Source organism: Uncinocarpus reesii, genomic scaffold, assembly GCF_000003515.1.
Source record: "Uncinocarpus reesii 1704 scaffold_1 genomic scaffold, whole genome shotgun sequence".
Classification (NCBI taxonomy): domain Eukaryota; kingdom Fungi; phylum Ascomycota; class Eurotiomycetes; order Onygenales; family Onygenaceae; genus Uncinocarpus; species Uncinocarpus reesii.
The window spans coordinates 1,109,686-1,120,418 of record NW_003052500.1 but is presented as its reverse complement, the minus strand read 5'-3'; the positions used below and the strand labels follow the sequence as shown (position 1 = coordinate 1,120,418).

Sequence of the window (10,733 nt, the reverse complement as noted above, 5' to 3'; positions counted from 1 at the left end):
GCAGCATCAAGGACCGCGAGCCTCAGATCAAGGAAGCTCTCAGGCGAGACTTGAACAAAGCGAATATGAGTGCTACCTAGCTGAAATTACCGCTCTGGAAAATGATATCATTTTTACAACCAAAAATCTACCAAAATGGGCAAAGGACGAGAAGGCCCCTGACATCGATCTCACCTATTCCCTGATGAAGCCCACGATTAGAAAAGATCCATTGGGTTGTGTTTTGGTCATTGGGTGTGTTCGCTCCTCCAGAGGCGGTCCTCCTATCAGAACTAACACACATCTCTCAGCGCGTTCAACTTCCCCTTTTTGCTGACTCTTGGGCCTGTCATTGGCGCCATTGCCGGCGGAAATACTGTGATGATCAAGCCAAGCGAGAGCTCCTCCAACTCCGCTGCTGTGATGCAAGAGATAGTCGAAGCTGCCTTTGACCCAGCATTCGTGACCATCACCCAGGGCGGCGTTGAAGAAACCAAAGCTCTGCTTGCTCAGAAGTGGGATAAGATATTCTTCACTGGCAGCAGCAGGGTAGGCCGCGTGATTGCCCAAGCCGCTGCTCCAAATCTGACGCCCGTCCTGCTGGAGCTCGGTGGCCGCAACCCTGCTTTCATCACCAAGAATGCGGATCTCAGACTGGCAGCGCGACGTTTGCTGTGGGGTAAGACCATGAATGCCGGTCAGGTCTGCACATCGCAGAACTATATCCTTGCCGATAAGGAGGTTGTTCCAAGGCTAGTCGAGGAGTTTGCCAAAGCGTTAAAGGAATATTATCCCAAGGGCCCCAAGGAGTCCCCTGATTACGCCCGGATCATCAATGAACCCTCATTTCGCCGCATCAAAGCCATGATCGACAATAGCAATGGCAAGATTCTCCTCGGAGGGGCTATGGATGAACAAGAGAAATTCATTGAGCCTACTGTGGTACAGGTTGACTCTGTTGACGATTCTCTCATTGCGGAAGAGAGCTTTGGCCCGATAATCCCCATTTTACCAGTCGAAAACTTGGACGAGGCCATCAGAATCGCTAATGATCTCGATGGAACCCCGCTGAGTCTTTATCCTTTTGGAACAAAGCAAGAGGCTGAGAAAGGTATGCTTTGGATGTCTATTAATGCGTATTCCACAAAGTTGAACTAACATCTACCCATCCAGTCCTTACTGCCGTCCGGTCTGGAAATGCTTCCGTCAACGACTCGTACATGCACATCAGCATTCCAACATTACCGTTTGGCGGAGTGGGCGAGAGTGGAACAGGCTGCTACCACGGACGCAGCAGCTTCGAAGCCTTTGTGCACCGTCGCTCCATCACCACCACGCCCAGCTGGGTAGAGAAGGCCTTGGCCATCCGCTACCCGCCGTACGCCGGCAAACTGAGCAAGTTCCTCGGAGTCGGGCTCATGAAGCCCAACTTTGACCGCGACGGCAGAGAGAAGCTTGGTGTTTTGGGCTGGTTAGTTTGGGTTGTTACGCTGGGCGGTGGACCAAACAAAGCGGGCGCTGCAAGGAGCGCCGCCGTTGCCCTTGGTTAGTACTGACCCTTTTTGCCTCCTTTCCGTATTCCTTTGCCTTTTTGCTATACTACTCCTTACGTCTGATTTCTATACCTCCATATTGTCTGCCATTTGCCAACCGTTCTCCATTCCTGCAGATTCAAAGCCTTGATACTCTTCCTTCGTGATTCGCTTTTTCTTGCATATTTCGTCCTCTTTCTGAATACCCATCTTTTGGACAAGTTTATAATATTTTGACGTCTTATCCTAACTATTTCCACTCCATGTTTGGGGATTTATTACTTTGGCTCTGCTCCATCTCGTTTGATACCTCAATCGATACAGTGGTTCTTTTCGATATACAGAAAACTTCTTTTCACTACTCCGTTTCTAATCAGGCAAATAGTTGCATACGGTCTTCAGCAATACGCCAAGCGGGCATCGAAACTGTGAATGAAGTCACAGTCCCCAGCTCTTTCCGAAGGCCTGGGCAAAGGGGGATTGATTCAGCGTGGTTCATACGACTTGTACATACATTCTACTTTTATCACTCCTTAATCCTTTCTTTGGAGGCTCGCCTTACAGTCTGTTATTGCGCTTTTCATTTCCTATGTATATTCATTAGTATAATTTGTGCCTTGGGACGATTTTGGATGTTCAGCTTTTCAACTTATGATTTCATTCGATGCCGGTTTCAGTTACCGTCAATGCTCTCTAGTCACCTATGTATGCTTCTAAATGCTAAAATCCAAAATTTCAACACCTCCTCTCCACCCCCCTCCGACTAACGCAGATATATTTCACTCCTTTGTACGGTTTCACGCCTTCACCCAAGCCTCGACTCCGTCGCGAATCAACAACTAAGCCATCAACACGAATCCCACTAGGGAGCCATCCACGCACGGAAAAGGAGACAGACACGGAATTGGGCATAAGGAGAGAATTAGACTGCGGTTTGCGGGATTTTGGTTTATTGCGTTCCGATGGAAGCTGTTGTCGGCGCTCGGATGTTAGAGTATCTTCATCGTAGTAGCTCTGGAGAGGGTTGACACGGGCTCGGGAAGACGCATTTCCGTCGTATCCGTGTTCTTCCTCGACGGGTTCTTCTTTTGGATGCTCAGCGTCGGGGGGTCCGACGACGGTGCATCGCAGGACCGCGGTGCCTGAAATGTTTCCTGCATCGCGAGAGGATGTTGGGATGCGCCATTCTAGGAATTCGTTGCCGGGCATGAAGTTCGCTTCTCCCCGACTAGCTTGGATATCTGTGATGTACCTGACCGAGGGGGGAATGGGCACGGTGACGACCAAGTCGTCTAAGCTAGGAGAGGAAGAGGAGCTCCCGCCGCCAATATTACCCAGGAACGATGGCGTGGAGGTGCCGGATCCGCGGTTGGACCCGCCGCCGCCCCGCGACGAGAAGTGCGTGCCTGGGAAGTTTGTATTTAGGGTAAGTCGGATTTCAAAGTCTAAGCCGTTGGGTCCAAGAGACTTTTGAAGTGAAACAGTTGCTGGGAGGAAAAGTTTCTCCATGTGTGCCGGTGGTTCGTCTAGATCGGGGTCTATAGGGAGTAAATCTACCTCGTAGCCGGCGAGGATGAACCGCCCATCTGGCGGCACAAAACTGAGTTCCCCCGGTCTCTCGCGCCATCGGGCCAGCCGTACGCAGGGATGAAAGACAGGAAGTTCAAGCTTATGCGCTAGACTCTTCTGTCCGCCTGGTGCAGTTAGTGAAAGCAGGAGATTGGGAACACCGGAAATCTTGGAGGTGAAGGCTATGGTCCCGTTGGCGATGGCGGAGAGCGCGCGCCCTGACGGTGCAATGGTGACGTGCAGTGACTCAACGATATCGACGTACAACTCGTTTGAAGTGTGACGAACGCCTTGCCGGCGCCAGGGAATGGCGGGTCCTGCGGCCGATAAGCCGTTGGGTGGAGGCATGGTATTCAAGGAGGACTTTCCAGGGTTCGAAGGTCCAAGGGAGGGAGATGAACTGGTTTTTCAAGACGAACTTAGCCAGCAGAACAGACAAAAGATGGTAGTTACAGGATGTCATCTACTCACCCTGGTAGTCCCACGCCGCTCAGAAACTTGTTCATCCAGCCAGGCACCTCCACCACCTCCTGTAGTGCATTTGGCTCCGTGTTGCACACTATGCCGGCATCGCACATTTCACTCAGTAACTGGCCCACTACATCGTAGTTACTCTGGATTTTGCTTGCCAGTAACGGCGCCCCGACGAATTCTTCGAGAACATCGACAACGCGGTGGAGGAACTCAAGGACTTGGAGGGGCTCGGTTTCGGTGCTGCTGGGCACAAGAAAGAGCAGGTTCGCGTGTAATATAGAAAAAACAGTGACGGGGGGAGTCGCAGTGGGGAGATATATCACCGATGGCCGCGGCGGGGGGTGTTCGAGGAAGAGCGAGAGGAGCGCTTTCGCGGACGGTGGGCGGGAGCGGTAGGTGTGTTCGAGAATGGGAGTGCTGGTTTGGGCTGTTAGTGAGGGCGATCCAAGAGTGCTTTGCTGTACATACTTGAGGTCGTCGTAGATATACAGAGCTTCTATTGAATTGGTCATCGTGACAACTGCATGGTATTCCTGAGAGGAGTTGTTCGTTTCTGACGGCTATAACTAACTAGATAAATTATCGCACGGATCGTTCCGCCTTGAGGTCATCGGAAGTTTGTTTGGCCGCAAATCTTCAATTCTCAGAACACTCTGTTTCTGCTGCACGCCCGGGAATATTCGTGAGTACGGCTGAGTTATCTCTGGGTGACTGGGTAGTTTGCTAATTATGTCCTATAGAAATACCTATATTCACCGTCACAACCACCGTTCCGTCCTTTAGCGGAACCGCGATGGGTCGCATCGACGACACCCCATGGGACATAAATCCCAAAGAAATCAAAAGCATGATCGACAAAGATAAATACCAGGACGACTGTTTGGCGTGCCGGCTTCTGGGTAAGTCCCTCCTCCGACCAGCCCTTCGCCGAATCGAAACCGGCCTTGGAAACTGAGTCGAATCCTTGGATGATAGGCAGCGCGGCATTCGGCGTCCTCGGAGGCTACAGCTACATCACGGGAATGAGAAATCTACGACAGCAAGAAGCGGCCATTCTGAAGAGCGGGTCGAAATACAGAATGGGGTCGAGACGGCTTGGGGTGGTGACAATCTCAGCGACGTTGGTGGGACTTGGGGTTTGGCGGTTTATGAATTAGGGCCCTCTACCTCGAATACCTGAAGAATGCTGCTATTCTTATCCGGAAAGCACGGCGTTATATTTGCAATGGTAATTATTTAGATCTAAGACTCATGGCCCGTGGGTATCATGTTGGAATTTATCTACCGCGAGGTGTGTATACTAGGAATGCCAAAAATGCTCATCAGAAAAGGAGACAGAAACTCCAGAGAATGCGCGCGAGTATGCATCATGACCGCAACCGATCTAGCAATGTTTCCCATCTATTGTCAAAAGCAATCGAATGTCCTGCTATATAAACCGTCCACGCTTGCCTCCCCCAAAAGCATCTTTCCCATTCCCTATATTCGAAATGTCGAAGAAATCGTTGAAGTGGAATTTTCGCTTCGATCCGATGGTTGCTGCGGAATCTCGTGTCGATGAACGGCCGTTGTGTCGGGAGTTGCTGCGGTGAGGGGTGCGAGGTGCGCGGGGAACGACCTCAAGGCGGACTGAAGAGGGTGTCAAGTGCGGATGGTTCACTTGAGGTTCGCTTTGCATCGTAATCGGGGCGTCAGGTGTTCGCATATCAGAGTCCTCTTCTGGCGGGGACGGAAACTGGGGACCGGCAGTGAACGTAAACATGGCAGGGCGAGCAAAAACGGCTGGTTCATTTGAAGAAGGGGGTAGAGGTTGAGCAGCATGCTCAGTGCGGGGGGGAGATGCTGATCGGGAGTGTCGATTCGGCTCTGAGGGCTCTTTTCGTACAGCATTGGGCGAGGTGCTTCGGTTTCGTTTTTCTGAATCCAATCTTTCATCGTCACTGTCATTTCCGGCCACTCCTGTGCCATCAATCCGGTCCGCTATCCAGTTCCGGATTCTGGATCCCTCCCCATCACTCAGTCCTATTCTTTCCTTGTCGAGAAATGCCCGCAGGTCTTCCAAAGCATCCTGATACCCGAGGTTCCGTAGCTGTGTTTGATCGGAAACGGCACTTTTGTAAAGGTTTGTGACGGAGAGAGCGGCGGCTTTGAACGCCTGCAGGAGGACCTCGGGAGGCTGTGGTGCTGAGTTCGAAGGCAAGGAGCTGTTTAGCGACCGCATCGAGTCCATGACGGAGCAGTATATGAGCTGACAACAAAGACCGGTGGTTCGACTCTCTGTGGCCGACGTCCAAGTGGAAGGTGTTCCGTTGGTTGCGGCAGGTTAGAAAAGCTATTGCTGGCCGTGAAGGAAGGGAACGAGAAGTGGGGTGTTCCAAGTTTGTATGACAACGGCAAAAATTTGAATTATAAATGGCAAGGTAGATGAAGGGCCGAAATGCTCTGTCGACTGCTGCAATAAACGACAGTCACAATCTCTCTCACGCAGCCTGGAGACCAACACACAGCACAGGGCCAAATGATCGAAGCGATGCAACTTCGAAATCCACTCAAGTTGCACTCGCTCAACAGCCAAAAGGTCAAGCCACTGCTGAGTCATTCGTATCGAATCGTATTGCGTGTTTGGTTTCCACAGTAACAGATCTTTGTCGTTACGGTATCAATACGCAATGGAAGATTATTATTCCAGTCCGACATCATTCTTGCCAAGCCTGCTTAGTCACTTCAATCCAGCCAATCAGCGCGTCCCAATCCGGCCGAAGCTTACATGAGCTGGGCTTCCCGCGCGTTTGCTCTCTTTGGGACATGCCCCCAGCACTCGATTCTTCTCTCACCCTTTCGCCTTCTCGCCCGTCAACCTGGCCATGCTCCTCCACCCACGACCGGCTCTATCCACCACAGCTTGCCCGAACTTCCATTCTGATTCCGTTGCGGCAATTCTGAGCTTCGTATAGATATCTGCAGGCCGCTTTTACGCGTTTTCTCTCGAGTCACTGGCCATAGACCAAACCCTGGTTACCTGTTCCCATGGCTTCCTCGCCTGGCGTTGAGGATTCGTTGGTAGGGGATGCCCCTACGGCCCAACCCAGTGGAGGTCCGTCGACGAATGCTGCGGGAGACCGCGCCGATCAAGTTATGACGGTATGCTTGTCCCCGGTCCAGTTCGCGAATTTGCGCTAGCCCTGATATTTACTACTCGGTTTATATTGTTCGGGATCGATACTAACTCTGAGCATTGCAGGATTATCAAGACACGCCCGATTACACGGTAAAGCATACATCCTGGCTTTTCGACAATCTCGTATTTCAATATCCGCAATAGTGGACCGACTAACTTTGATAGGATTCGGGACACACACCCCAACACCACGGCGAGTAGCGTTGCTGGCGATGCGGCTCCGTTTGATGGCCGCAAACGCAGATCGGAGGCCTTTCAACTCCGCAAATCAGTGTTGGGCAAGAAACACGGCCGTCTCGACGAGTCAAAGGTGCGACGCCGAGGAATTGAGGCTGACTATAAGCGTGTATGACTGACTTATCTCTGCCAACAAGAGGATGACTCGATTCGAAGGTTCCGCTACTTGCTTGGTCTTACAGACTTGTTTCGCCACTTCATAGATACCAACCCCAACCCACGAATCAAGGAAATCATGTCAGAGATTGATCGTCAGAATGAGAACGAAACACAAAAGAAGAAAAGTCTGATGCGTAAAGGCGGTGCCAGTGGGGACCGTCGCCGACGGACTGAGCAGGAAGAAGATGCGGAGCTCTTAAAAGACGAAAAGCAAGGAGGACCCGCGGAGACGGTGTTTCGGGAGTCCCCCGCGTTCATCAAGGGCGGCCAGATGCGAGATTACCAAGTTGCTGGCCTTAACTGGCTGATCTCGCTGCATGAAAATGGCATTTCGGGAATCCTCGCCGATGAAATGGGTCTCGGCAAAACGTTGCAAACAATATCCTTCCTGGGGTACTTAAGACATGTCTGCGGCATTACGGGTCCCCACTTGGTTACAGTTCCCAAGTCGACTTTGGACAACTGGAACAGAGAGTTCTCAAAATGGACACCGGAAGTTAATGTCCTCGTCCTTCAGGGTGCAAAGGAAGAACGCCATCAACTTATCAACGACCGCCTCATTGACGAAAAGTTTGACGTATGCATCACCAGTTATGAAATGGTTCTCCGGGAAAAATCCCACCTGAAAAAGTTTGCCTGGGAGTACATTATTGTGGATGAGGCTCATCGTATCAAAAATGAGGAATCGTCCCTCGCTCAAATCATCCGCCTATTCAACTCGCGAAATCGGCTGCTCATTACCGGCACTCCGCTCCAGAACAATCTACATGAACTTTGGGCCCTGCTCAACTTCCTTTTGCCCGATGTTTTCGGTGATTCTGAGGCATTCGATCAATGGTTCTCCAATCAAGAGGCTGACCAGGACACGGTTGTTTCACAACTTCATCGGGTTTTACGGCCATTCTTACTGCGACGAGTGAAAGCCGATGTTGAGAAGAGCTTGCTCCCCAAGAAAGAAGTCAATCTCTACATTGGCATGTCAGAGATGCAAGTTAAATGGTACCAGAAGATCTTGGAAAAAGACATCGATGCCGTAAACGGTGCACAAGGCAAGCGAGAATCGAAAACGAGGCTTTTGAACATTGTCATGCAGCTTCGTAAATGCTGCAACCACCCGTACCTTTTTGAAGGTGCGGAGCCTGGTCCGCCATATACAACCGACGAACACTTGGTCGACAACGCTGGGAAGATGGTTATTCTCGATAAACTATTAAAACGGCTAAAAGTTCAAGGTAGCAGAGTCTTGATATTTTCCCAAATGAGCCGTGTCCTCGATATCCTGGAAGATTACTGTGTCTTCAGGGAACATGCCTACTGCCGAATCGACGGGTCAACAGCCCACGAGGATCGTATTGCGGCAATTGACGAGTATAACCGGCCAGGCTCGGAGAAATTTGTATTCTTACTGACGACGAGAGCCGGTGGTTTGGGAATCAACCTCACCACGGCCGATATCGTCATACTTTACGACAGTGACTGGAACCCACAAGCTGATTTGCAGGCTATGGACAGAGCACATCGCATCGGCCAAACAAAACAAGTCGTGGTTTTCAGATTCGTTACAGAGAACGCGATTGAAGAAAAGGTGCTGGAGCGAGCTGCACAAAAACTTAGGTTAGATCAACTAGTTATCCAACAAGGCCGTGCTCAGCAGCAAACAAAGAACGCGGCTTCGAAGGATGAACTTCTCAATATGATCCAGCACGGTGCAGCTAGCGTTTTTAGCAGTTCCGGCGCTACTGGTACCCTGGGCGGGGGGAAAGAACTCTCTGAAGACGATATCGACCAGATCCTGAAAAAGGGCGAAGAGAGGACCGCCGAGCTCAACAAGAAGTACGAGAAACTTGGCATTGATGATCTCCAGAAATTTACATCTGACAACGCATACGAATGGAATGGAGAAGATTTCACTAATCGCAAGAAAGATATTGGCCTCAACTGGATTAATCCGGCCAAACGCGAACGAAAGGAGCAATCGTACTCTATTGATAATTACTATAGGCAAACAATACCCACTGGGGGTCGGACAGCTGACACTAAGCCAAAAGTACCGAGAGCTCCGAAACAGATTGCTGTGCACGATTGGCAATTCTTCCCATCCAAACTTCGAGAACTGCAGGACAAGGAAACTGCTTATTTTCACAAGGAGATTGGATACAAGGCTGTTCTCCCGGAGGGCACAGAAGAAGATCTGAGCGATAGAGAAGCCGAACGGGAACTTGAGCAGCAAGAAATCGATAATGCAGTTCCTCTCACAGAAGAAGAGAAAGCGGAGAAAGAGAAGCTATCTGAGCAAGGATTTGCCAACTGGAACCGCCGTGATTTCCAGCAGTTCATCAATGGATCTGCCAAATTTGGCAGAACAGATTACCAGGGTATTTCCACAGAAGTCGATAGCAAAACTCCCGAAGAGATAAAAGAATATGCCAAAGTTTTCTGGAAACGGTATACAGAACTCCAGGAGTATCCCAAGTATTTGCGATCCATTGAACAGGGTGAAGAGAAGGTGCGCAAGATGAATCACCAACGCAAACTACTTCGCAAGAAAATGGAGCAGTATCGAGTCCCGCTTCAGCAACTCAAGATCAACTACAATGTGTCAACTACGAACAAGAAAGTTTATACAGAGGAGGAAGACCGATTTTTGCTTGTTATGCTGGATAAACACGGTGTGGACGGCGAGGGCCTTTATGAGAAGATCCGTGAAGAGATTAGAGAGAGCCCTCTTTTCCGGTTCGATTGGTTCTTTTTGAGCCGCACACCGGTTGAAATCAGCCGCAGGTGCACTACCCTGCTGAATACGGTCGCCAAAGAATTTGAAACTGATGGGAAGGCTGCCAATGGCGATACTGGTAAAGGACGGGGTCGGGACCGCGATGAGGAGCTCGAGAACGGCGAAATGGACGGCCCCGTGAAGAAAAAGTCGAAGAATGGCGCAGTGGTAAGCTTGTAGGTCCGGTTTGAAATAATGATTGATAAACTAACTTGTCTTCTCACTGTAGAACAAGAAGCTCAAAGCTGTACAATCCAGCGGCAGCAAAGCAACATCAGCTGCGACCTCAAGGGCGGCGAGCGTGTCATCCACTACAGCAACGACCAAATCAAAAGGTAGAAAGAAATAAAATGGCCTGCATGCAGTTGGGGTTGCTACAGGCGTTTTTTGGAAAATTTTTGTGACGGGTTAGTTGGTCATTTTGCGGCGTTCCTTTGTCAATACAATATCGAATGCAAAGCGGTAAAAGAGTATTATCCCGGCCTGCTTGGGGTTGTGAGGGTGGCAAGTGTTTCTATTATATACATACATTTATTCACAGGAAATAATTGAAATGACTCCCGAATCCGACTTGAAGCTGCTCCTGAAGATTCCGCTCAGCAGGGACGGCGCAAACTCGTCCCGTCGTCCCGACGCCCGGCTCATCCAGCGTGGCGAGAGTTCTCCAGCGATGATGCTATTAATATGGGTCAACCATAACCTAAATCTCTCAGCCTGCAGCTGTGGTTGGTGATGCTGTCGATCTTGCAAATCCGGATTGACTTCACAACTACGGATCCCAACGAGCCTGGAGACTTGTGCAACAGATGCCAGTTGTGCATCCAACACAAGC

The 10,733-nt window shown here is 50.4% G+C and overlaps 4 protein-coding genes across 4 annotated transcripts in view; 2 read left to right on the top strand and 2 right to left on the bottom strand.

Moving 5' to 3' along the window:
• UREG_00562 (uncharacterized protein) overlaps positions 1–1,529 on the top strand; it is a gene marked incomplete at both ends in the record, with an annotated part of 1,730 nt that extends 201 nt beyond the window's left edge. The window contains 3 exons of the mRNA XM_002541002.1: positions 5–234; positions 291–1,090; positions 1,153–1,529. Coding sequence (XP_002541048.1) covers positions 5–234; positions 291–1,090; positions 1,153–1,529 — 1,407 coding nt within the window. The remainder of the gene's footprint in view (positions 1–4; positions 235–290; positions 1,091–1,152) is intronic.
• A 355-nt stretch (positions 1,530–1,884) lies between these two features.
• UREG_00561 (uncharacterized protein) lies at positions 1,885–4,066 on the bottom strand (the record flags this gene model as incomplete). Its single annotated transcript, XM_002541001.1, has 5 exons — positions 1,885–1,937; positions 2,074–2,098; positions 2,280–3,480; positions 3,552–3,971; positions 4,023–4,066. 5 exons carry the CDS (start codon positions 4,064–4,066, stop codon positions 1,885–1,887), a joined length of 1,743 nt encoding a protein of 580 aa, XP_002541047.1.
• Positions 4,067–4,983: 917 nt separating this feature from the next.
• Positions 4,984–5,784, bottom strand: UREG_00560 (uncharacterized protein; the record flags this gene model as incomplete). Its single annotated transcript, XM_002541000.1, has 1 exon — positions 4,984–5,784. One exon carries the CDS (start codon positions 5,782–5,784, stop codon positions 4,984–4,986), a length of 801 nt encoding a protein of 266 aa, XP_002541046.1.
• Positions 5,785–7,204: 1,420 nt separating this feature from the next.
• On the top strand, positions 7,205–10,250 carry UREG_00559 (chromatin remodelling complex ATPase chain ISW1; the record flags this gene model as incomplete). Its single annotated transcript, XM_002540999.1, has 2 exons — positions 7,205–10,069; positions 10,131–10,250. The coding sequence occupies 2 exons, from the start codon at positions 7,205–7,207 to the stop codon at positions 10,248–10,250; spliced, it is 2,985 nt and encodes a 994-aa protein (XP_002541045.1).
• Between the last annotated feature and the right edge of the window lie 483 nt (positions 10,251–10,733).